The sequence below is a fragment of the Citrus sinensis genome, chromosome 7, assembly GCF_022201045.2.
Source record: "Citrus sinensis cultivar Valencia sweet orange chromosome 7, DVS_A1.0, whole genome shotgun sequence".
In the NCBI taxonomy this organism is placed as follows: Eukaryota; Viridiplantae; Streptophyta; class Magnoliopsida; order Sapindales; family Rutaceae; genus Citrus; species Citrus sinensis.
The window spans coordinates 28,989,923-29,016,541 of record NC_068562.1 but is presented as its reverse complement, the minus strand read 5'-3'; the positions used below and the strand labels follow the sequence as shown (position 1 = coordinate 29,016,541).

General features: G+C 34.5%; 3 protein-coding genes and 1 long non-coding RNA gene across 4 annotated transcripts; 2 read left to right on the top strand and 2 right to left on the bottom strand.

Moving 5' to 3' along the window:
- The first annotated feature begins 2,318 nt into the window (after positions 1 to 2,318).
- On the top strand, positions 2,319 to 7,215 carry LOC102626519 (TPR repeat-containing thioredoxin TTL4). The gene is made up of 5 exons (XM_015526944.3): positions 2,319 to 3,501; positions 3,820 to 4,015; positions 4,125 to 4,297; positions 5,091 to 5,424; positions 6,091 to 7,215. The coding sequence occupies exons 1-5, from the start codon at positions 2,471 to 2,473 to the stop codon at positions 6,217 to 6,219; spliced, it is 1,863 nt and encodes a 620-aa protein (XP_015382430.1). The 5' UTR covers positions 2,319 to 2,470; the 3' UTR covers positions 6,220 to 7,215.
- Positions 7,216 to 7,746: 531 nt separating this feature from the next.
- Positions 7,747 to 8,564, bottom strand: LOC102614858 (PLAT domain-containing protein 3-like). The gene is made up of 2 exons (XM_006464155.4): positions 8,397 to 8,564; positions 7,747 to 8,294 (listed from the first exon to the last, which is right to left on the bottom strand). Exons 1-2 carry the CDS (start codon positions 8,460 to 8,462, stop codon positions 7,821 to 7,823), a joined length of 540 nt encoding a protein of 179 aa, XP_006464218.1. The 5' UTR covers positions 8,463 to 8,564; the 3' UTR covers positions 7,747 to 7,820.
- A 1,597-nt stretch (positions 8,565 to 10,161) lies between these two features.
- LOC127898924 (uncharacterized) lies at positions 10,162 to 10,620 on the bottom strand. Its single transcript, XR_008050645.1, has 2 exons — positions 10,445 to 10,620; positions 10,162 to 10,361 (listed from the first exon to the last, which is right to left on the bottom strand). It is a non-coding gene; the product is annotated as an uncharacterized LOC127898924 (long non-coding RNA).
- A 13,502-nt stretch (positions 10,621 to 24,122) lies between these two features.
- Positions 24,123 to 24,970, top strand: LOC102625937 (NDR1/HIN1-like protein 13). The gene has a single exon (XM_006464188.2). It carries the CDS (start codon positions 24,134 to 24,136, stop codon positions 24,968 to 24,970), a length of 837 nt encoding a protein of 278 aa, XP_006464251.1. The 5' UTR covers positions 24,123 to 24,133.
- The last annotated feature ends 1,649 nt before the right edge of the window (positions 24,971 to 26,619 follow it).

The window sequence follows — 26,619 nt, the reverse complement described above, 5'->3', positions numbered from 1 at the left end:
GTAAGGTTATTTATGATCAATTTGGTCATACTGTAAATTTTAAAATAATTGCTATTAATTAAGCTATGAGTTATCAACTCTTCTATGTACATTATTAAAAAAAAATTATATGTACATGTATATAAATATGTAAATAAATTTTATTCAATATTTATCCATTTTATTCATTTGTATTCTTTCAGTAGTTTAAACATAAGATACATATACAATTGTTTTTGAAACTCATAACACATATAAAAATATATTAATAAAATAATAAAAAATTATTTTATTATTTTTATTTTGGTATTTCAATATAATTGGTAATAATAATAATTTAATGATTTTGATCTTGTTTGGTGTTGATGTGTTGTAACTTTTAAGTTGTAGCTGTTGTATAAAAAAAAGAAGCTATAACTATAAAATAAAAGTTAATAGTGTATAGTAAATATAATTTTTAAATAATAAAATTAATAAAAATAGTAAAGATATTATAGGTTTTTCATTATAAAAATAATTGATCAAATCAACTTAACTTTTAAACTACATCAATTAATGTTTACCAAACATTTTATGTTGTATCTTAAACCCAAATGGGACCTTATTTTTTAATTAAATAAAGGCAATTTTGATTTTTATAATATACGTGAGGATATATATGAAATTGTCTTAAATATAAATTTAATTCTCAAAATCTGATTTTAAAAATTTATTCCCTTTTGCTTTTATAAGATCTGTTGTAGAATGGAGTAATTTTGCCAAAAATTATTTTTAAAAAATTTATGAAAATTAACTATTGGCTTTTCAAAATCACTTTTTAATCCTTTCAAAAGCAATTCCAAATGGGTCTTAGACTTATTGTGATTTGCGTTGATCCAAATATTGCATAAAAATGACTCACTTTGCTCTGTGTAAATAATTTAATTTTTGGTTAGAGTATTGAAATTAATTATAGGTAAATATTTTCCCTTTTTAGGGTGAAAATTGTGGCCCTGTTTTTTATAACTTGAAATTCAACTAGCAGATTTGACCTTAACTAATCAGTTATTTTTGGATAAATTATGGTTTTAAGTCCACGTTGGAATCAAAGTCTTATCGGATTAATATTTAAACATCTTTCTGGAAATATATTTTCAAAAACTTTTTAGGTGCTTCTTTCATATTTTTAAGTTTCAATGTTTTATACTTGAGTATGACGTTTATTTAGATTATATAAATTTTTCGTAAGGATTAAGTTATTTAGACTCAACTAGCTCACTATTGACCTTAAGGTAAAGTAAAGTCATGCCTTGATAACATATCGTAGTTACCTAAAAGTAATTTAGCTTAAGTTAAGGGCTCACACGTTGATATTTAGAGAAAAGAAACACAAATCCTTCCAAAATTTTGGTGAGTAGATAATTAAATTCATGTCATTTCAAAATAAACATCAAAATCCCTTTTCGTTTGGGATTCCATGTATTTGGATAGAGATTAATTAAATCGAGTACTTAATGTCCATTAAGATTAATGTACTATGATGTTTACTAATAAAAAGAGATCCAGATGTACATTTTTAAGGTAGTGGGGTTTAGCTATGTATGACTAAAACTATGGTGGTCTATGAGACAAATTTTTGGTCTCAGATTTCGTTTCCCCTCGTATTTAAGCTTTGACATATCATTATAGAAGTTATAACCTATCTTGATGCTCAAATCTTCACATATGATTTGATATTTTGGACTAAATTTCTCAAGTTGAAAATCAACGCCCAATAGCTGGCTTGGCCACAACGTGCATGCCAATCACTCTTTATAAATATATTCAAATTCTTTATCTTTAAGGGCATGTCCATTGTATTATTGGCTGTAAGCAAATTAAAGTTTTTTAATCTAACAGAACACTCTCGCTAAGACCAAATAACAATTAGCAAATCATTTCCTCTCCTTTAAATTTTCTTTCTAAAAATTTACTGATTCTCATTTATCCAAAGACCGGGTCTCTTGGTTCCCTCTGTGCACCACGCAAAGCAAACACAAAAAGTAAGAGGAAAAAAATTCAAAAAATTTCAAAATTCCATTACCTAACTAATTACAAATTTAATTGAAAAATTAGCACTCTTCTCTTTTTCTTTTTCTTTTTTTCTTTTTACCTTCAAAATAATTATGACATTTCTCATTGTCTTTTTAACCAAAAGAGAGAGAATAATTATTAAACAAAGAATCAATCTTTTTCTTCTTTAACAGCCACACTCCAGGAGGAAAGTTTTAACCAGCTTCCTTGCCTATCATCTCCTGGGGCTAAGGCCTGTTTCAAATTGATTTCCAATCCAAATCCAATCCCTTTTCTTAATTCTCAATCTTTGTGCTAATCATTTTGGGAATGCACCAATGTCTCGTCTATTTGTTTTATTAAAAATACATTGCAATTTTTCATAACAAGAGCTGCATTTTTCTCCAATTTTCTTGGGAAGCTACTTGTGCAACAAGCCTGAAGATTCAACATTAAAGCAATGGCCGAGAACTCGCCGGATAAAAAGTCAGGCTGTGGCCTGTTGAATGCGGTTTTTGGGCGGCGTTGGCCGCGGAGAACGACCTCAACGGGGTCACTTCCGATGGTAAATGGAAGCAGCAATGGCGGCGGCAACAATCAACTTGTGAAAGTACCAAGCACACCAAATTCAAAACGGAGAAGAAACAGTAGTGCTGATGAGACACAATTTTTAGAAGATGCCGCAGCACCAAATGTTCAAGAACCACAAGCACAGCCGAAACCAAGCTCAAAGCCACCGCCAGGTCATCATCCGAAACCCCAGCAGAATAATGTTAAAAAACCTGAAGACGCAGCTGCAGTTAACAATAATGTTAATAGCAACAACAACAAAGTCACTGCAAATCAAGGGTATGTGAACCAAGGAAGGAGAGTGCCTAGAGAGGCCATTGGGATTTCGGGTGAGCTTGAAAGTATGATCGCTGATCATCAAAAAACAAGAGGGAGTAGCAACCTTGTTAGAGCTTCATCAAGCAACATGATGCTTTTTGGGAATTTGGGGAACATAAGGCAAGGAGGAGGAGGAGGAAATGTGAATCCATATAATCATGTAAATGAAAGCTCAGGAGTTAGAGGAAATAATAATACTAATAAAAATAATAATAGGTATCCGAATAGTGTTATGGGGAATGTTGTAAAGAAACAAAATGATCATCCTCAAAATCATTACAACTACAATCCTCCAAAGCCTGCTTCTTCTTCTAGTGCCGAGCCGACTTCATTATGCAGGGCTCTTTCGACAAGAATGGACCCGGAAACTTTAAAGATCATGGGCAATGAAGATTACAAAGCTGGGAATTTTGCAGAGGCTTTGGCTTTGTATGATGCTGCAATATCTATTGATCCCAATAAGGCCTCTTACAGGAGTAACAAAACTGCTGCATTAACAGCTTTGGGTAGGCTTCTTGAAGCAGTTTTCGAGTGCAGAGAAGCCATCCGAATTGAGCCTCATTATCATAGAGCTCATCATCGTTTGGCAAACTTGTATCTCAGGTAAAAGTTTAAAAAAAAAAAAAATTCTTGAGCTTTTCTTGAATTTGTGTTTTAATTCTAGTCCATTGTTGTGTCTTACTCTTAGCTTAAGCTTTCGGGATTTCAGAGCCAAGATTTCGTGTTCATTTTGCCTCAACTAATTTTTGTTTCATTCTAGCCCATTTCCTGTACCCTATTTCGATATTTTGGAATCTACCGAACCTGGAGATCATATTAGTATTTCACGTGTCCGTGCCTGTTAAGCCTTAAATTTATAAGTGGTGCATCTGATGATATTCAATCTAATTAAGTGCTCTTTAATTTGGATGTGTGCTACAGGTTAGGGGAAGTGGAAAAGGCAATATATCATTTTAAACATGCAGGACCAGAGGCTGATCAGGTTGATATTGCTAAAGCGAAATCTCTGCAAGCCCATCTCAACAAATGTACGGATGCTAAAAGGACAAGAGATTGGAACACTTTAATTCAAGAAACAAGGGCTGCTATAGCTGGTGGTGCAGATTCAGCTCCACAGGTCAGTATCAAATTTACTAACATCGCAAATCTGTTTAATAATCTGAAACATTAAACATGCGAAAAAAAAATCACTGACTGAATTCAATTTGTTTTGTTTTGTTATAAAGATATATGCATTACAAGCAGAGGCCTTGCTGAAACTGCACAAGCATCAAGAAGCTGATGAGACATTGAAGAATGGTCCAAATTTTGATGTCGATGAGACGACAAGATTTTTTGGGCCTATTGGTAATGCCAATTTGTTGGTGGTGAGGGCTCAGGTTAATTTGGCGTGCGGCAGGTTAGTGTTGCATAATTTTTAGTTAGCGTTTAATGATGAGATTGCGGATTAGAGTTTAGCATAATTACATATGCAACTAGAAAGCATAATTTGCGTGGAAAAGGAAATAAAATTGAGGTTATTAAAGTGATTTTGACCCTAATCTTGAATTGCAGACAACTCAAAAGGGAAATTTTAGCTGCGGAAAGAGGAAACAAAAAGATGTTAAAATATCATGAAACCCTACCCCATGTAACTAGCACTAATATTATTCCCACAATGATTGGTTTTGGGTAAAAAAATTTTGGTTCTTTTTAAAAGGAAAAAAGTCTTCTGTGTTAGTGGCATCCAACCTAGTGTTTGTACCTACCAAACTTAGGATAATTTAAAATTTGATAACTAGCACTATGATTTTGATTGGATTTCGAGTCCTAAAATTAAATTTAATTGAATCAATTATTAAATTTCCTTATTCAGATGATTCGATAGTTATTCAGAGAAATAAGAGAGAAATATTCTCGAAATAGAAATTTATTGGTGGACGATTCAATTTTAATCTGTTTATTATTGAACCTTGTTAGTTTTTGTCTTTCTTAAATTGAGGGTAGATTAGATTGAAAAATTATATGCCAATAATATATGCTAAAGGAACCGCATTTTAAAATTTTAGGAAAATGCATATGATTTATTTTTTTTAAAACCAAGAAACAAACTAAGGGAAAAAAAATAACATTCAATAGTTCCTAATTGTTAAAAATGGATAATAAAAATTGGTTAATATAATAAGGCTTCCAATTAATTGCCGATTATATAGATTTGAAGATGCATTGGCGGCAATACAAAAGGCAGCAAAGCAAGACTCAAATAACAAAGAAGTGAACATGGTAATGAGAAAGGCTAAGGGAGTGGCAGCAGCTCGATCAAATGGAAATGCACTTTTCAAGCAAGCAAAATTCTCAGAAGCAGCTGCTGCTTACGGAGATGGTTTAGGGCTCGATCCTTACAACTCAGTTTTGCTCTGTAATCGTGCCGCGTGCCGGTCGAAGCTTGGCCAATTTGAGAAAGCAATCGAGGATTGTAATGCCGCCCTTAATGTGCGGCCAGGTTACAGCAAGGCCAGACTAAGAAGAGCCGATTGTTTTGCCAAGGTGACTGTCCTTTTTGCATTTTGTGCATCCATTCCATCATTCAGTGGCAGTATCAAGATTTTAGTTTAGCCGAACTTATAATATAAAAATCACAAACCTAATAGGGTGATAAAAATTAAAAAAAAAAAAGAGTCGTGAAAAAGTTAAACAGTAAAATTTATAAAGAATAAGTTTAAAACCTTATATAGTAACAGGGATACTCTATCCTACAGTGTGAGTACCGTTAAATGATCATATTTTATTATTATTATTATTATCATTTTGAAGGATACGGTATCCTTGAGTACCACAATTAAACCCCTTTTCTTAAATCCAATTACCCATTGATTTATTCATTTTTGGATTTGAGCCTCAACAAATTTTCATTCATGTACTTTTTTTTGGCTCCAACCCTTAGATATTTAGTTATGGCTCTTTCCTAATTGGTCTTCACCTAATTGAGTCCAAGGGGCGAGAATTATAAAACAATGGTGTCGTCCAATTTGTGTGTGTGTGTGTGTATGAGTATGAGTTGGTGCTCAATTCATTTTTTATAACCATTTTGAAGATGCTACATTAGACACATTTATTGAATCTTGCAATAAAAAATTAAAACACTTGTTTACAGTTAAAAAATGCTTATGATTGATGTAATAACTACTGTTTAATTTTTCGTTATTCATGTAGATTGAGAAATGGGAAGCTTCAATGCAAGACTATGAAATCTTGAAAAAAGAAGCACCGGATGATGAGGAAGTGGATCAAGCCTTGCAAGAGGTTCAAGCACAGCTCAAAAAACAAAGAGGCGGAGCTTGAAGCATTTTATAGTGAGAGACAGAGAAAGGGATCAAATTAAGACAAAACAGGCCAAAAGCAGAAGAAAAAGGAAGGCTCCCTGTTGATTTGGCATTGCAATTTTTGGTTGTTGAAGTGGTGGAGGAGCTTAATTATAAGAAGAAATTAATTCATGGTGGGAGGCTAAATTGTTCGAATTTCGATTTTTTTTAGGAAGTGAAGGGGAAGACTAAGTAAGAGGAAGGATTGGTACATGTTTATAATGTTAATTTTCATGTTTAGTTTTCATTATTTTCTGCTAATTTCGGGTCTTATAACAAAAAGGAAAAGGGAATTTTGTTTTGTTTGACTCGAAATCAACAGGAAAGTCGCCGCATGTATAGTTTGATGTGTGCAATTTTTTTCAGTTTCTTTTTTCTTTTTCCCTTTTCCCGATTTGATGTTACCTTTGTAACAGTCCAGAATGATACGCCTTAAACAAATCTCGACGTTGTGTCACTGATGAGAATTGAATCATCGATCTTCTTTCCCTTTTCATGCTTAGATTTAATTTATTAACGAAGAATTATTATTGATACATTTTCATGGTTGCACGCTTAGAAAATAGGATTAACGGAGAAGAAAGTTAATTAAGCATGTGTTATGTGCTTATCGATATTCCAAGATGCGTAAGACCATGAAGCCATTCTCTTAGCATTTGCTCCAATTGACTATACACACCTACCTGCGCAAATCTCATTAAGGTTGAATTTGATATAGTGTGGCCGACCCAACCCCATTTGCCCTCTCGATTTTCCCAAGAAACAAGCAGTTATGGTACGTTTGTGCCACCTGTCCCCATTTAAAGAATGCAACGACAAAACTTAATCCTTTGAAAATGAAATGATATTCTAATCCTACCGACAACCGAGAAATTCAACTCTCAATCTCCCATCATCAACTGCTACTAACATACTTACCAATTGTGTATCACATGATTCACACATAACACCACACATTACACGACACGACAGTTGTCCATTGAACAAGTTGGTAATTGACCTACCAGTTAAATCCAATTTCAATATAATGACAACTCATATACAAGCCATTTCATAAAAAATCTTACCGTAAGATTTAATGCGACAGTAAAAGCCGAGGTCAAATTTACTTTCCAATAAAATTGAGACGTTCAAATTAAACGAGATATGTGCCAGAAAAACTCATGTTTAGATCTTTAAAATAAAATCTTAATTTCCGGCTCTCTATTTATCCACTCTTTATCACATGCATGCTTCACCAAAAAGAAAAAAACGTGTTGTGTGTGTACTGCAAAATTTCTCTAGAAGTTCATATGATTATGGTGTGTGAAGTCATTTAGTCTCATTTTAATTTTAGAATTTATAATTCTGAGCTATTTTATGGTTAAATTTTTCCTAACTCGAGTCTTAGGCCCTATGTATTATACTTAAGCAGGGTCTTATATTTACAGTTATATAGTAATATATTGTTAGTAATTTTTTACCATATTAATACATTATATTAATTTTAGGGGAAAAAAAACCATAATTATCACAAGATTATTCATCAAAATACTCGTCCTCTCAAATTCCGCACACGTATTATCACAAACAACAACGATCTTACATAGTAGAAGCCAAAGGCTTAGATTTCACGACTCTCTCACGACGCTGACCGCTGCTCACATAGTCGCAATAATTCTGAAAAACGCTCAACTCGTACGGCGAAGTATCAGTCGCCAGCCACTGCTCGATCGTGAACTGCTGCTGAGCGCACCGCGTGTGGACCCCCGTCGAAGTCACCTCCACGTAGTTACAGTACCACCCGTGATGCTCCCCCGATCCGTCCGATGAAAGATTCAGCGCGCACACGGGTCCACCCAGGCACGGCCCTCTCCCGCTGAAAATGTCCAAATTGCCCCTCTCGAAATAATTGTACCCCGGGCCCATCAATCCGCCCCATGCTTCGAGATTGCTGATCCGCACGCCATCACCGACAGCATCGTAGAGCGTCACGCCGATGATCGAATCAGTCCCGCCCTTGAAGATCGAGCCGGTTCTAATATACACCGTATACACACAATCATCGCTGTCATCCTGCTTATTATCATGTTCAAGTAGGTTAACATAAAACACGAAACAATTTATATGAGATTTAATAATGTTCGTACGAAAAGTTAAAAAAAAAAAAAAACTTACAGCGAAAGCGATGTTGGAGATAGAAAGGAGGAGGAAGAGTGAGAGGAGGAGGTTTTTGATCTCCATGGCCAACAGTGTGGAGCTGAGTTTGTGTCTGAATATACAAATATAAAGTGAGGAATTTGAGGGGCACGTGGCAATTTGACAAGGTTTTGAGAGGGGGTCTGATCTCGTGCGACGCGGAGATTGACGGTGCGTTACGTGTTATTAGGGGAGGCAGAGAGGACTGGGAGATGCGAGGTAAATGAAGGGTATAACTGGAATTTGAATTTCGGCGAAATTTTGGCAGGTCGTAGATTAAAGATAGAGGGAATATTTGGAGGTTAATAAAATAAAATTTAATCGTATCATAATTGGAGGGTATTAAGAAGATTATTCGTCTTTTATAATTTTGTAACAGTAATTACCCAATTACATATGTAGTATCATTTATTCAAAGCAAACTAGCGCACAGGAATAACGAACAAACCTGAAAAGCAAGCTTTAGTAATTGATAAGCGGCACAATTAGATGCCATAATAATATGAATTATGTTGTATTCTAATTATTGACAAGTGTAAATAAGATTACTCTTTATTATCTATTGAGCTAACTAATCAACCCTATTAAAATTAGTAGATTTTGAACCAAATCGATCAATCACGTACATTTCTCTTTCACTCTTGAAGATACATATGTTATAAATGACTTAAGCTTTCTAGTATGTATCAACAATATAAGAAAAAATTGTGGGGCATGTTTTGATGAACCAAGTGATTCTTCTTCTGTGCTCTTAAATTACAAGATTGGCCTTGGAAGGTGTTACGACAGATTGAATCTCGATCACATGTTCATTCGAAAAAGAAAATGATCATGATTACACGTGGGGTACAACTTCATCCGTAAAATGTAAAACGGTGAAGTGATAAGAGAGAACGCAGAAGAGAAATTTCCTGAGAATATTGATGACTTTGGATGTATCTACGATGAAGAAAAAGTCAAAAATGAAATAAAATAAAACGTCTAGAGCTTTTAAAAGGTAAATTTACATAAATAACCTAAAACTTTTGAGCTTTATAAAATTGGCCACTTTAACGTTTTCATTCGTAACTAGCCAATGATAATTTTTTTAGACACAATTATCCACAATATTCTCAATAAATTAGTAAATCAGTACTATTTAGTAAATTATCAAATCTCAACACTCTCAACACCAATACACAGCCTGTCACACTTATGTTTAGTGTAACAGGTACCTGTCGCACCAAAACACAGCCCACATGTGTGATAGGCATCTAAATAAAGACACACATGATGTCTAGCATACCAAATGGATGCATACACCAATCTATCACGCGAATCTACCACACTTAAACAGCCAAATCCAAATTTCATTAATTATAAAATTATAATAAAAAATAAAAAAATAAATATTGTGTTTTGACGCGATAAGCACCTATCGCAATAAGTATTTGTCGCATCAAGTATAGTTGCTGCACTTTTTGATGGTAGCCTATTGCACCAATCTTGAACAGAGTGATGAAAGAGAAGAGATAAATGAAATGGTAGCTAACATGTTAATGTTAGAAACTAATAAAAGGTTGTTTCAGATAGCAGCCGATTGATACAACGGTAGCAAGCTTGCTGATGGCCAATAACAACGAGCATGCATATATATATATATATATATATATATATATATATATATATATATATATATATATATATATATATATATATATATATATATAAAGACAATCTAGAATCTTAAAAGAAGCAACCAAAATTAAATAACTCTATGCTGAATTTTATCAAATATTAAGTGTGCATTATATTTTTGCAATATATTATTAATATATCATTTTCTCCAAATGCAACAATTTATTAATATATCTAATACCTTTAACAGTTAAAATCAAAATTTACAACTTCACACAACCATCAATACAATTGCCACAAATACCAGAACAACTCAATCGCAACACCCTACACAACACAACACCATTTTGTAATTTATTGTACTGAAAATGTATAAAATATGTAAAATGGTAGTTGCTAATATACTCTACCTCCAATTTGCCATTGCCATCGAGTCACTTCGGCTACCAATTGAAGTTTGGTGTTATCAACACTAAAGAGAGAAGTTTTAGGGTTGTTTGTTGTAATCTTCTAGGGTTTTTCTGTTTAGAAATGATAAGGGTAATTACGTCCAAAAGTCATGTCGTTGGCTATTTATGATAGAAAAAATTTGGTGTAGTTATTTTTATAATTCATAAAGTTTTTCAGGGCAGGATTATAAATCTACTCTTTTAAAACCTAATGAAATTTAAAAACATATAGTGCACTTGTGGTGGTAGGTATCATGAATTAGATTTTAGATCCATGTTTTGTTTTCTTTTATTTGTCTTTTCCCCCTTTTTTATTCCAAATCTTTGAAATGTGTTTATTTGCCTTTGAAAACAAATCAGTCAAATCTTTTGTTTTAATTACAGTATTTGGATGATCTGAGACCATGTTTACATTGACCATTTGGGTATAGAAAATAAAAAATGATCGTAATCATGTTTACCTCACCCATCCTCATGCACAACAAAAGTTAACAATTTCTCATTCCAATATTAGTGTAAAGATAAATCCATTCTTTGATTTATTGTATTTGCGAAAAAGGATAAACCAATTGACCTATCTCCTAAAACTTAAAATCCTGAGTTGATTAGCTTTTTCTTGAACTTTTGAGCATGAAAAGTGTTATCATGTCAGAATTATGTTAAGATATATGAAAATATATCAAATGAAAAACCAATTTTCAAAAGTTAATTTTGAAAATAACTACCTCCCAGGTTCTCAGAAATTTGCTGTAGAAATGGGTGACTCTATCAAGTACCTAGATATTGCACATATTATTTTACTAAATATTTAAAGGGTAATTTTTACCCAGCACCCAAATGTTTTGACAAACAGCATAGTGCACCCAAGTATTTTGCCTATGAGCACCGCGCACCCATTTCTGTTTATTTTTCACTTAATTGTAACAGATCAGGGTAAAATTGGAATAACGCATCAAAATTTTAAAATTAAAAAAGAGTTAAACTCGATGTTTGTGCCAAAATCATTTCACATCACCGTGCTTATATTCACTGAGTTTACGTGTGAGGCCAAGAAAGATGGCCATACCTCCATTGATGCCAAAATCGAGGTGGGTGAAGATAGATTGGCGCCAAAATCGTTCATCTATGATGTACAAGGAGCTTGTTTCATGGTTTAAATACTTTTTTGTTGCAATAGTAAATGATATTGCTCTGTTTCGAAGACATTACTAAATTTCTAAAAAAATAGTTTGTTTGTGTCTTTAAGGGAAGTGAATCTATTTACAGTGCTACTGAAGAAGCTGAGGTCAGTTTCATTTCTTACTGAATTGTTTTAATTTATTCCATTTTGTTTGCATATCAATTATTTAGATATATTTAGCTGGATTTTGCTTATCTACAAAACTTGAATCATTGTTAATCAAATCAGCCATAATTTACGCCTTAATGTGGTTTGTAAGTTTAAGTCATGTTCTCTTATACCTTAATAATGTGGTGTTTACGTTATTGATCTCAATTTCTATCGATGATTATGAGTATACATATTGCCCAAATCTTATTATTTAGGATGATTGTTCATGCATATATGTCACAACAACTGTGTTTTCGTTGGGGTATGGTTTACTATCTATAAGTAATAGTAGTGATTTTTAGGTATATATTTGTGATTTGGATGTAAATGCTAATGTTTTTGTTGTAAATGGTAGTGATTTTTAGGTATATATTTGTGATCTGGATGTTAATGCTAATGCTTTTGTTGTAAATGGTAGTGATTTTGTTGTAAAAGTTAGTGTTTTTTATTCTAATTCTCGGATAAATACGATGCTCATGCAATCAATCCAAAGCTCATGCAAATTACACCAGGTTCATGATAAGTAATTAAAAAATAAATGATCATTTCAGGTGAAAATGGATGATAGTGATGGTACAACTATTGTATGTACATTCAATGGTAAGACACATAATCTTGGTGTAATTGATCGAGACAAGTTTAATAGAGTTTCTTTAATCAACAAGGTTCTGGTTAGATCCTATGGAAGAAAGATGATGCCTCATGAGAAGTTTATGCTAAGTGTTTGGGTACCATGGGACTATAAGAAAGTAGAGATTATGTCTGATCATGACCTTATTTTTCAACTGAGAGAGCATAACAAGATGTTGTTCTACTACATGCAACTGTATATTGAAGAAATCAATTCACCTCATGAGTTTGTACCTATAAGGGCTTTGTTTCAACACTCAGAAGGAAGTTTAGAACCAAATCCTGAAACAAACTTTCCAGCCATTACTGACTTGAACAAACCTGATACACATGCTCCAACCACCAATACAGATCCTTCTGAAAATGACACCAATGGCCATTCAAAGCATGAAACCCCTGTGAAGAACACCAGCAGCATAATGATGTATGTGGTTGCACATGATAGCATTCAATTACAGACTAAACCACATGTACCATCATATCAGTCCACACATAAAATTGATACCAAACCAGATACCAACCCTGACCTGTATCAAGACTTTTTGGATACCTATTTCAGATCATCACCATAACCGCAAACACCATCAGCTGCCCAAACCAGTGCCGAAAATAGTGATAGTGATAACACATCTTCATTTTGTACAGATAAGACTCTTACTGAGTAGCTTCAACAAAACTTTGCCATATCTTCTTACTTATCCCTTTCATTGCACGAGCATGGTTCAATCCAGCAGCATGAATAGCAAGCATCTCAAAATGAATATATACCTTTTCACCCACCTGAGTTCCAATCTAAACTAATAACTCAAAACCCTCAGTCACAAGTTGTACAAGGTGAAAATTTCCAGCAACCAAAAGCCACAACACCAGTACTGGTAGATTATAACTCAGATGATAGCCATTATAGTGTAACTGATAGTGATGAAGATCCAAATCATCCATTAGGTGCTCCAGACATTAATAATACTCTTGAAAAATATTCTGTCAACGTTGACTTAGGTTGTATGCCTTCTGATAACAGTGATGGAGATTGTATGTTGTCTGATTGTGAGAGTGATGATAATGAGTTTGGGGAATAATATGATGAAGAGTCTGATCGAGTGTTAGTCAAAATGGATTCTGTTATGAGAGAAAACATGTACATGCCTAGTGATGCACCTATTCAATTCTTTATTGGGCAATTTTTTAGGAACTTCAGGCAGTTAGCATGGGCAATAAGAATTTATACTGTGGAGAACAAGTTTAAGGTTTACAAGCACAAGTTTGAAAAGTCGAGAGTTACTGTTGGATGTAATTATTTTAGGTGCCCATGGTTCTTACATGTTGCGAAGACTAGATTTGGGCAAACCTTTATTGTTAAAAGGCTTCACAATGTGCATACATGTCAAAGAGATTTAAAGAATCCTGAAACCACTGTAGAGTTTATTGCTGCCAAGTTTGTTGCAACTATAATTAAGCATCTAGATACAAAGGTTGAGTGGATTCAAAGTGAACTTAGAATGATGTATGGGCCTAGATACACAAGTATAAAATTTATAGAGTAAAGAAGAAGGTTTTACAGAGACAAGGAGCTGATTATGAGTCTAGTTACAAGCTAATTATAAATTATGCTGAGGCCATACTTACAAAGATGCCACAGGCCTTGGCATTGGTTAAGGTTTTCAGGATGCATGGTTAACAGGCTGAGACTCACTTTGACAATATTGTTATATCTTTCCCTGCACTTAGAGATGGCTTCAACCAAGGCTGTAGACCTTTCATTGGTATTGATGGATGCCATTTGAAGGGTCCATATAAAGGGATTCTTTTATCAGCTGTTGGCATTAATGCAAATAATGGAATCTTCCAACTCGCGTTCTGTGTCTGTAGTGTTGAGAGCACAACTAGCTGGACATGGTTTCTAAGGCACTTTAGGGAATTTTTACAAGATACAAGGCAGCTAACCTTTATGTGTGATAGGCAGAAAGGAATTTAGAATGCTTTTGCCTTAGAGTTTCCTAATGCACATGTTAGATTTTGTGCTAGACACATTTTAGCAAATATGAAGTCAAAGCATCCTCAATCTGACTTTAAGGCACACTTCTAGGCAGCAACAAGAGCATAAAACAAAATGGCATTTGATGATGCTATGCAAAACATAAAAGCAGCAGATGAGGGTGTCTATGAGACACTTAGGAGGATACCACCAAAGTTCTGGTCAAGGCATGCCTTTGACAATAATTGTAAGTCTGATCATTGCACTAACAACATCACTGAATCCTTTAATGCATGGATTGAGATTCAAAGGAAGTTGCCAATAATCTCAATGCTGGAGTAGATCAGGAGGAAGCTGATAAAAAGAATGATTGGAAGAAGAAAAAAGGTAGAATCTTGGGACAGTGATATACCTAGAAGAGTTTATGCACAAATGATGAAGCATTTACAGATTGGAAGTGCAAACCCTATATGTAGAGCTAGTGAATTGATATATGAAGTGGATGAGAATAACAAGACTCATATCGCTGTTCTTGAACACCATATGTGTGACTGTGAACAGTGGCAAGTTAGTGGGATTTCATGCTTACATGCAATGCCGTGTATTGTGAATAGTCAAAAAGATCAAGCTGAGTTCATTAGTCAATGGTTGAAGAAGGATATTTACCTAAGGTCATATTCTGGAATGATTCATTCAATTTCAGATAGGACCTCATGGGTAGATGCTGCTGCTGATGAAATACTACCTCTTTTAGTGAGAAGACCTCTTGGACGGCCTAAGATGACAAGAAAAAAAGAATATGATGAGGTTCCAGCACATAGTAAGAGATAAAAGATGCAATGCATTGTTTGCAAGAGATCCGGACACAACAGAAGGGCTTGTCCTATTAACCCTGAAAATGCTAATAAGACAACAAGACAATATAAGGTCAGTGTGTCTACTTGTAAGAGAAGATTAAATTATGTTATGAATTATGTTCCGTCCATGTGATGACAGCTAATTTACCTTATTTGTTTGTGCTTGTTTATAGAATAACCTGAAGAAGCACGTGACAAGGACAAGTGGAAAGCAAACTGAAGGCATAAGATAAATTTACTAAGTTATATTAGTCAACTGTTATATAGTTGTGTATCGCCAAACTATATTAAAATGACTTGTTTATTTTATGCTACTTTATTGATACTTTCTAAGGTCAAGTTCATGAAATTAGCTCAACTATCTTGGAAAGCCAAGATAATGACCTAGTCCAAGTAACTGTAGAAGACCAGCACACTGCATCTAAGAAACACAAGATTGACAATCGAGCAGGGCCATCAGGAGCAAAGAAAGTCACTGGGAAACAAATAAAGGAGGTAATGTCTGTAGCTCCGTGGGTAGGTGAACAGGGCAGAAAAGTAATGTCAGTTGCTGGATTAACTTTCAACAGAGAGGATGAAGTTGGAAAATATACTGCAAGGAAGCTTTTGGACAAAGGGAAGGATTCACCGAGGGTAAAATCATAGTTTTCTATTAATAGAAATTAATATTGATTTTGGAAATGATATTTATAACTTGCAACTTGTTTTGTAGTGATTGTTCTACTATGATGGAGACATTGGCAGTAAACTTATTAACGTATATTGGAGGCAGTATTATCATTTTTTGACACCTTCCACAATGCCACATCAAACCACCAGGCACAAGGTTGAGGTTGGATGGATGCTGATTTCATCAGGATGAAGTGACCATGTAATGACCAGGCATGTCCTTGTTTTTTTTTTTTTTTTTGGGAGCTGAAATTGCTGGAAGTGGTTGGACATTAAGCTTGAGCACTATAGAGCTGCATTTTGTGATCACCTAGTATAAAGTTTGAAAGTTACAAGGGTGGTAGTGGCATTTTGAAAGTTGTTGGGATTAAATTTCAAACTAAGATAGACATAAACTAAACCAACACTTGTTTTTTTGTTTTTTGTTTTTTTGTCACATGTATATAAACACCAAACTAGATGTTATTAACAATTGTAAGCTACTGCCAATGCGTATCATATTTGATTAGATTATATATGTCAAGAAACAGATGCATTTTATTTATTATAAGATTTCATTCTACATATTGTTCTATCATTCCTTATAGTACAATACAATCAATACCAATATAGTTATCACTATTATGATGATTTGATACTTCCTATTTTGATGAAGCAAACCTTCAATGTTGATGAACCTGTTGCGGAAGTCCTCAACATCAAATTGCTGATTGTAGCTTGCACTGTCATTTACGGCTTCTTCTTCAAACCTTTGTAATGCTGCTTGAATTTCTTTAGCCTCATCTGTAGATGGTTTCCACCATTTAAAGAAACCACAAGATGGGTCATCACGACAGCTGTAATATAGTTTGTTGGGGTTTGTTTTAGATTCTGACACTTTGATTTCTGCCCTGGTTTGACAGTAGCATACTATATTATAGAACTTGATGATGCCCCCATTGATTTTAGGTAAATTCATTCTTTGATTATGGGTTGATGAAGTAGACACTTTCTTCAATTTTGCAGCGTTGTGTCTGTTGTATTCTTTGTGAAATACAACATGATAAGTGCATATTTTCCATATATTTTGCTATTAAGTTCCCTATCTTTTTCTTGTTTTGGTCTTAAATATTCTAGTTATTTTAGTTAATTTTTAATTTAATAAATTATATTTTATTGTGTGTTAATTTTTATCTTAGTTTTATTTATTTTGTTATTTTAGGTATATTATGGAATTAAAGAGAAATTAAATCAGTGCATTCAGGAAATAAATTTAATTGAAGATTGTGAGACAAAAGTGCACAAGAGATCAAGAATTGGAAGGAATTAGAAAATAAAGAATATTATCTAATTAAAGCTTGTATGGGCCAAGCAAAATTAATGTTGCAATGGAGCTAAAATTGGAAAATGGAAGTAAAAAAGGAAGCCAAGCCATCACATGAAAGCAAAATTGGAAAACAAAGATTGCAAACCAAAAGTGGCCAGCACGTGAAAGGAAAGAGAATAAAGCCTTTTGGCTTTAGGAAATCATGGCCAAATTATTATTGGCTTATTAATTGAAGCATGAAAGTGGCGGTTTTGGGCTTTGGATTTGATTCTTTCCATGCAAGGATTTAAAAAAAAGCCACAATTGAAGCATTATAAAAAGGATCAAGCGGAAGCAACACGGAGGGATTATTTTTGGCAGCCAAGAGGATTTGAGGAACCAGCAGCTGCAAGAAGGAAAAACAAGGGAGAAACCGAAAAGGAATTAAATTGAAGCAAAGGCAGCCACTTGAATTAATCTCCATGACTGGTTTTATCAATTCTCTTATTCCCAATTCAATTATGTTAGGCTAAATTTTATTTGGTTGAGGGTGAATTCAAAACTTTAAACATGCTATGCAATTAAATTTAAATTCTATTATTCAATTTATTTAATTGAGATTGTTTATATTCTTCTATAATTAATGTTTATGATTTTATTCTCGTCTTGTTTGAATGGCCAATTAGATAGGACTTGAATAAATTCTATTGCTAGATTAAAATTCTTGATCCGTAATTGTCTTGATATTTTAATCATTAGTAGCAGGTTGGAATCAGTGATTTCTATTGGAGAACATAACTTAGGTTAAATAATCCGAGCTTGTGTGTTTATTGCCTAGATCAACCTAATATTTTTCTTTGTTTAATGCTTCCATTATCTTAAATTTAAAGAGCTTGTTTTAAATTATTTAATTGTTAGAGATTAGGTGAAGAGCTTATTTTGCCTAACGACACACTAAGGAAAGATTGAGACTAACAGAGCTTATTGTTGTCTACGGTTGATAGTTTCAATATAAATTGATGATAAAATTGATATATTATGTGCATGTTTGGTGGTGGCGAATGATCCTTTAACCAAAGTTTTCATCATTATTATTTCTTTCTCCTTTAATTAGAGTTTTTATTAAATTCTTGTTCGTAGTTTTAATTTCTTTATTTCTTACTATTTAGTTAAAAATTCATAAACCCCCTTTTTATTTATAATTGGCATTTTTTTAGTTAGATTAATTTATATTATTACTACTATTATTTTATTTTAAATCTTGCTTTAGAGTTGATAATAAATATAACTAGTATAGTCTCTGTGGGATCGATCCTTACTCACTTTGTACTAATTATTTATATTAGTGGTAAGGTTTTAAATTTGGTGCACCTTAACGACACTATCACAACACAACGTATTTGAACTTCAAGTTGTTGTGTTTGTTTTGTGTGTGAATGAAGCTGATGCTGAAGCTGTATTGTTTCAGAGGGTAAATGCAGATGTAATGCTACTATAAGTTGTTGCTAACTAAAAATAATGATGGATTTTCTAGGTTTTACATTGAAAATCATTGAGGTGTGAAGATGATGGGTAGTTATGTGTGTTGAATATTACAACTTATAGTGAGGAATTAGCTCAAATTTATCTATTTCTTTTACTATTCTTGTAATCATATAGCCGTTATTTTACTGTTGCTCAAATTTTATAGCCGTTGGATTTTGGATGCATATGGTAATAAATCATTCTGCCAAGTGCATTATAGTCAATATAAATTAACAACTATAGTTGGTCTTCGTGTGTAAATACACCTTCAATCATGGCCAGTGTGGTAAATTTCCTACTTCGCGACTTTGTAATTTTGTAAAGGAAAGCAAGGTTCTGGTTAAAAACAAGGGTATATTTGTCATTTAATTAAAGTTCAGACTGATCCGTTACAATCAACTGAAAAATAAACGAAAATGGGTGCGGGGTGCTCATAGGCAAAATACTTGGGTGCGCTATGTTGTTTGTCAAAACATTTGGGTGCTGGGTAAAAATTACCTATATATATATTTTTTTTGAAAAGAAAGTAAGCCTTTCATAATCACAAAACCTTGAGTACATCATGTAATTTAGCTGGAATATTTCCCAGCCACATATAGGGAGAGTTTTTCCCTAAAGCTAGCTTAGCTAGGTAGTGGGCATAAGCATTACAATGTCTTGGAATGTGATTGACAACAACTTTCTGGAAGTCCTTCATCTAATTTTAGATCGCCAGAATTGTCCAAAAAATTTCTGTTATGTTGCCCTTGGTGTTGTTCACTAGCTGGACCACCTCTAAGCAATCTGACTCAATAATCAAAGAGGTTACATTTGCACTTCTTGCCAGCTGAAGGCCCCAAAGCACAGCCTCTACTTCAGCCAAGCCTATTGATCCCTTTAGGAGGTTCTGATTAATTCCTGCCGCAACTATCTTACCATTAGAGTCTCTAATCACAGCTCCCACTCCTTCACTCTGATTCTTTGAGTTAATGGCAGCATCCACATTAACTTTGAAGACATTCTCAAGGGGGAGAGCCGCTCCTACTGCTTCTCTTCTCTAAGTTGATAGATATGAGCTTGCTCGGTCTTCCTAACTCCCTAAAATACTGTCGATACAGATTCTGCTTTAGCAATTGAGATGATAGGATTAATCTCCTTGCCTTCGAATATACATTTGTTCCTAGCATACCAAGCTGACCAACACAGAGCTACCATTAATTCCAAATGAAATACAAGTATGCAACCCAAGAGGGGGGTGAATTGGATTTCTAAAACTTATTCAATTTATAAAGAAAAACTTAATGCAAATATAATCTAAATTCAAAGCAATAACAATTAAGTTGATCACAATATAAAAAGATAAAGGAAGAGGGATTCAAACACAGAGATTTTTACGTGGTTCGGCCAACATCGCCTACGTCCACGCCTCCAAGCTTTCCGGACTTGAGGATTCCATTAAGCAAGCCGCCAAGCTTCAAATGCTTACACTTGACTTCCAAGGTGTCAATAAACCTTTACAACAAGAGATTATCCCCAATCTCTTAACCCAAGTGTATCCCAACACTTACAATCACTCAAAGTAAAAGATTACAAATTGTTTTGCCTCTCACAATATATAAGATTACACAATGATGCTTAATATGTGAATAGATGAAGCAAGAATGTGTTTTAAGCTTTATGAAGATTGTATTCTCGAATATTTGCTCAAAGGTCATGTTGTGATCAGCTTTAGTTTGAATTCGAATGAGCTTATTTATAGATGCAGCTGAAAACTAGCCGTTATTGACTTTCTGCACACTGTAGGATCGCCGCTAACTAGATGTCGGATCGCCGTTTGACTGGTCAATATGACCGTTGGGGCTGATTTTCAAATTGTCGGATCGCCGTTATCTAGATGGCGGATCGCCGTTTGTGTCCAGAGGCTACACTTCAGTTCTGGTTAATATCGGCGAGCCGTTTATCAAACTTGTCGGATCACCGTTTTTATCCAGAGGCTACTGGATGATATCGGTGAGCCGTTTATCGATCTTGTCGGTTCGACGTTTATGTCTAGAGACTGCCCTTCACTTCTGGTTGATATCGGCGAGCCGTTTAGTAACATATCGGTTTGCCGTTTAGATCCAGAGGCTACTGGTTAATATCGGCGAGCCGTTTATTACACATGTCGGTTCGCCGTTTTCCATAAAAACTGTTGCAGTGAGCTATTTTTGCAAGAAGACTGTTTTGACTCCAAATCTTTACTATTCTTTATGAGGCTTTGTTAAAGATAGAGAAAATTATGTTGAACTCTTAAAAGATTAATCAAAAACTTAATCATGTTTGTTATCATCAAAATCAATGAAGAATTATTTAGGTTAACACCAAATCTACTTTCCTCAACTCCTTAGCCATTCTTTGAAGAATGCTGAAGATGTCCTGAGAATTAGCTTCTAAGCTAGGGGCTGTATAGGGGGACTGGAGCCAAATCTTTCTCGCAGCCATGCACTCCAAAAGGGCATGGCTGATAGTCTCTACTCTCCTTTTGCATCGCTGACAAGTTGGCTCCTCCACTACTTTCCTTTTCCACAGATTTTCAGCTGATGGGAGCATATTATTTGAGGCCCTCCACATGAAAATTTTAAGCTTCTCAGGCAGCTCCAGAGACCAAAGAGCACTCTAATACTGGGTGGAAATCTCTTAACAGCTGGTGGAATATGGAAATTTCATTCTCAAGGCTAGTTGGTACCCACTTTTAACAGAGTAGTTTCCCCTTTTGTCGTAATGCCAAAGAACCTCATCTTCTGATTGCTCAGCTGGAAGGGGAATCTTGAGGATCTCAGTTGTGTTTGCAGCCATGAAGTGCTGCCTTAGCTTGATCTCATCCCATTGGTTGTTAGCCTTAATTAAATCTGCAACAACTGAGTTTACTGGCAATGATGGAGGAAAAATACGCCTGAATGTCTCTGGTCTTGGCAACTAGTTATCCGAGAAAATTGCTATCTTCTTGCCATTACCTATCCGCCATCTCAGGCCCTTCTTAATCACTTGTCTACCCCAAAGGATGGTTCTCCAAATATACGAGGCATTGGCTCCTGCTTCTGCACATAAAAAGCTGGAGTTCCTATAATATCTCGCTTGAAGAACTTTTGAAACTAGGGAATTTGGGTACTGCAATAACCTCCATGCTTGCTTAGCTACCAAGGCTTGATTGAAGCAAGTAAACTCTCTAAATCCCAGCCCCCCTCTAATCTTTGCCTAGCTGAGCTTCTCCCACTTCTGCCAATGAATTCCGCGCTTATCCGCCTTCGAACCCCACCAAAACTTTGGTATAGCTTACTGAATATCATCACAAAGGCCTCTTGGGAGCTTGAAAACACTCATTGCATACACTGGAATTGCTTGGGTTGCCGCTTTGATTAGAATTTTCTTCCCCCCACTAGACAACATTTTATGCTGTCATCCTGCAATCTTGTTCAACACTTTCAGATTGATGTCATTAAAAAAACCCTATCTTCTTCCTACCAATCATTGATGGAAGACCGAGGTATTTCTCATGCTTTGAAACCACTTTAGATTAAAGATACCCCTTATAGCAGCCCTTTGATTCTCTGGAATTTTGCCACTGAAGAACAAGGAGGATTTTTGGAAATTAAAGATCTGCCCTGATGCTGCAGCGTAGTTATCAAAAATCTCTTGTAAATGCCTGCATTCAGTCACTGATGCACGAGAGAAGACCAAACTATCATCCGCAAATAGCAAGTGGGTAATTGAGACTTCCCGCGCAAATTTGAGGCCTCGGATTAGCTGATTCTGTTCTGCCAACACCAACAAATTAGAGAGAGCCTCTGCACAAAGAATAAAAAGGTACGAGGATAGTGGGCAGCCTTGCCTCAAGCCTCTTTCCGGCTGGATCATTCCTTTTGGCAGCGTACCCATATTTAAAATTAATGAATCACTCTTAGGCCTTAGCCATGTCAATGATAATGCCAAACTGGCCCTAATGCCTAATGGAGACAAATGGAAATGACTTTCGAAAATTGGCACCCAACTTTCTCCCAACACGATCATTGTTGGGCTGACCTCGGATTTGTTTATCTTTTATGCTTTTCGAATGAATTTGTTTTTTTTTTAATATCTTTTATGTATATTGAATTAAAGTTACATCCGAAAACACTAAATTGTTTCATAGTTTTTGAAGAGCGTTTGTATTAGTTAGTACTTAATGCTCCAATCGCTCTCTTTTTAGCCACTTTTTGTGAAATGGAAAGCGTTTCAGTGCTCGTAAGGACTTCAATTTGCTATAAGAAACTGAGACACGCCTCTCAATTTTATGCAATAGCTAAAGCGATAATTTTTGGGCCCTAGAGGAGGAAACAGAATAATAATATAATTGACATCTTATAGATTGAGTTAACCTACCTATAAATAAATATAACTGCCCTATATATTTATAGAAATATAGCTAATCTGTTAGTTTAAGTGGTAAAATCTCTTGTGCTGAAAATAAAAAATCTGAGTTTAAATTCCACTAAATAAAAAAAAACTCCATTAAATAATTAGTAGCACAATTTTACATTGTACTTTGTCACACCCATAAAACCTTCAAGTTAAATCATGAAACTATTAACATTTCAACATTTATGTCTGCACAATTGAAAACACAGACTTAAGACTTGACATATTAATCCACGATTTAACACGTGCAAATATTCACAAAGAACAGGAGAGTGTGTTATGTATATATATGTACGAATTTATTTTTTTTTAAATAGATGTTTTTATGATTTCACCCGTAACTTTAATAGTTTAACACTTTACAGTTTACGCTTTTTTTTTTTTTTGATGAGTACAGTTTACGCTTTTAATTAAAAAAAAATGCTCACTAAAATTTTAATGATGCCTCTGCCCCATACAAAGAAAGAGTACTCTAATATTTTTCTCTGTATTTATAATCTACATATATGGGGGCTCGACGTTGTAGCCAATTATCACAGTGTGTATGTGTACTTTAATTTAAGCAATTAGGTTGCCTAATTAACAAATTATTTGGTAAGACGGGCTGAAATTTCACTTAAAATAGTAACAAACACAATGTACACGTTAAGACTTATGTGATTAGCCTAACAACACATTAACCATGGCACCGCGTAACGGTAATTATAAGAAATAAACTTCTTTCAATTAATTTCATTGACCGAGTCTTTACTGTAATCCAAAAATAGTGTCTTAATTGGGTGACCATTGCCACCCTAAGAGCTGTGAAACTCATTTTGTCATAATAATTCCCAAACTGAAAACATGCGTTATCCTCGAAATTCCAACCACCCTTTCCCATGCAAACCCTAAATTCATCGTTCCATTTTTTTTCTTTCCCTTTGCCACCCTATTACCCCTCCCCTTGTGCACCGCTCCCCATTTCCCCATGGAGGAGCGGGTCCCACCTTCTTCCGCTGCTGGCGATCTCACCGATGAACCGCCCAATCGGCACGGGCACGGGCACGGTCGTCGAAACGTTTCTTCCTATGATGATTCCTTCGATTATAGCTCGATCTCTAGGCCTGTAGGATCATTAGACCTTACCCCGGAAGAGGATTATGATTCGAATACTTACGTCGTGCAAGTTCCTAAAGACCAAATTTATCGCGTTCCACCACCAGAAAACGCCAGGATCGTTGAAAAATACCGAAACCCAATGAATAAAAGAAGGAATTCGTGTTGCACTAGGGTGTGTTGGATCATATTGGTCCTGTTTGTGATTGGCATCTCAATTGGCATAACCCTAGTGATTTTGCACAAAGTTTACAGCCCTAAGGGTGCTATTCTTTTTATTGCGGATGTTCATGTGAAGAACCAATCACGCCCCCGGTACGAATTCACGATGAAAGTGAAGAATCCGAATGAAAACGTTGCAATCAGTTATGAAAACGATGGTGATGCATTTCTACTCCTCAAAAAGAAAAAGCTTGCTAGCGGGAAATTCCCGCAATTGGAACAAGAAGGCGGTGACTCAAGAAATGTTCGCATCACTCTCACCGGTTCAAATACGGTAGTGCCAGATGAAGTTTCTAAAAGCATGCATGATAAGAAAACGGAACGTGCAGTTTCACTGCAGCTGGAAATGAATTTGAAAGGGGAAATGAATATAGGGTTCTTGAATCTCTGGAGTAAGGACATGCATGTGGTTTGTGATTTCAAAGTGAGCACATTAAGGACAGGAACAAAAGTTTTATCGCAAAAATGTGACACTCAAATTAAATAACGTACAATTTAGTCGGTGGTGGTTGTGACCATGGTATAGGAAGATTTTCGATCGTGATTGTTAAATTTTTCATGCTTTTGGCTTCGAATTTCAAGATCTTCATGTCACAAAATGGGACATTTATGTAACTTTCTTTTTGGTCCTTTTTTTTTGGTTTTATATTTCGTTTAAATGTTTATATTAGGATTATTGATGATGGAGTTGGAGTCAAACATGCGGCTCATTGTGGCATCATCTCTTTATTGTTTCCAATTCTTTTTCTTGTTCTTTTTTTATCTATCTTATTTTCTTCTGGGTTGTGTTTGTATTATTACTTCTGGTTCTATTCTTCTTTTCCATCTTTAGTAACTAGAAACTAGAACCTAAATGCCCACAAAATTTGTACCATTTTTGTGTAAAACAATTTTAAAAAACTGTACAGCTGCAACAAAAATTTGAGATTTTTTTTAGTTTTTTAAAATCTCTAAAAAAAAAACTGTTAAAGAGTTTTTTTTTTTGTTTTGCTATCGAATTCAAATTTATCTGCAGTTTATTGGATCCCGAAAAAGGACAAATATTAAAATAAAAATGATTGTTAACACATAACGAAATTTCTCTTACTTTCATACTTTTGCGACTCGGTTTACTTGGTATTCAAAGACATACGAGGAGAAAAAAATGTGAAATTTTATAACTATGCCAGAATGTTTAGAAAAAAAAAGTACCAAAAAAATCAATAAGTTAGAAAAATTGAAAGTCGTATAAAGCCATAAAGTTTTTGGGAAAGTTATAATAAAATGAAGGCTAATTGTCTTTTAAAATACAAGGGAAAAATAGTCAAATTAATCTTCAGTTAAAGGCAACCTTAATGGCCAAAGATAATCAAGAAATGTGAGTAAAAGAATAGAGATTAACGGGGATTTTAATTTATTAATTGTAAGGACTCGACTTGACTAACAATGTTGCGATTTTACACATTGGGGGAAAATATGCCCAATCCAATTTTGGCTTTAGCCCAATATTTGGAATCAACCCAAAGTTCAAACTTGTTTACCTAGTGGGGGGCGCATTTAGCGATCGAACCTTAAGCCCAAGACCAAATGAAATTTACAGACTTCCAATTTGGAAAATCATTGAAAATAAACATTTTCATTATCTTTTGAATTTGTTAAAATTTCAACTCAAAATTTTTAGTTTAGTGTGACCAAAATTCGACTAGTTCGAGTCTATATCATGTTTAAAATATAAACTAATCATTAATTCATTTCTAAGCTAAGGAATTAAGAACCCTAATTCCATTTCAATATGATAGAGAATAACTTTTTTTTTGTGTATTAATCATCCAGTATCTAAAGGTTACATTGGGCCCCGACTAATCTGAACGCGAACCAGGTAGAGAATAAATTCTTGTATTATGTATTAATTGAAGATAAAGTTTTTGAATATGCATGTGTAATCAATCACACAAATACACATCGATTTAAGCCGAATGTTGTGCATCTTGTTTACCCTTTGCAACGGTGGACCCCACTTGTTAAAATCAACTTAAAAATAAAACTAATATAAACTTAATCAAGATACTGACACATAATCTACTCTATTTCGTTGGGAAATTTATCCATTTGACCACTTTCCGACTTTCAATATCAATAAAGACCACACTCTAATTT

Bases quoted from the DNA above. Each gene is read 5' to 3' on its own strand.
- LOC102626519 (XM_015526944.3), top strand. From the start codon at position 2,471: ATGGCCGAGAACTCGCCGGATAAAAAGTCAGGCTGTGGCCTGTTGAAT. The intron at 3,502-3,819 runs GTAAAAGTTTAA...TGTGTGCTACAG, and splicing joins TTGGCAAACTTGTATCTCAG to GTTAGGGGAAGTGGAAAAGG. The intron at 5,425-6,090 runs GTGACTGTCCTT...TTATTCATGTAG, and splicing joins GAGCCGATTGTTTTGCCAAG to ATTGAGAAATGGGAAGCTTC.
- LOC102614858 (XM_006464155.4), bottom strand. From the start codon at position 8,462: ATGGAGATCAAAAACCTCCTCCTCTCACTCTTCCTCCTCCTTTCTATC. The intron at 8,295-8,396 runs GTAAGTTTTTTT...GATAATAAGCAG, and splicing joins TCTCCAACATCGCTTTCGCT to GATGACAGCGATGATTGTGT.
- LOC102625937 (XM_006464188.2), top strand. From the start codon at position 24,134: ATGGAGGAGCGGGTCCCACCTTCTTCCGCTGCTGGCGATCTCACCGAT.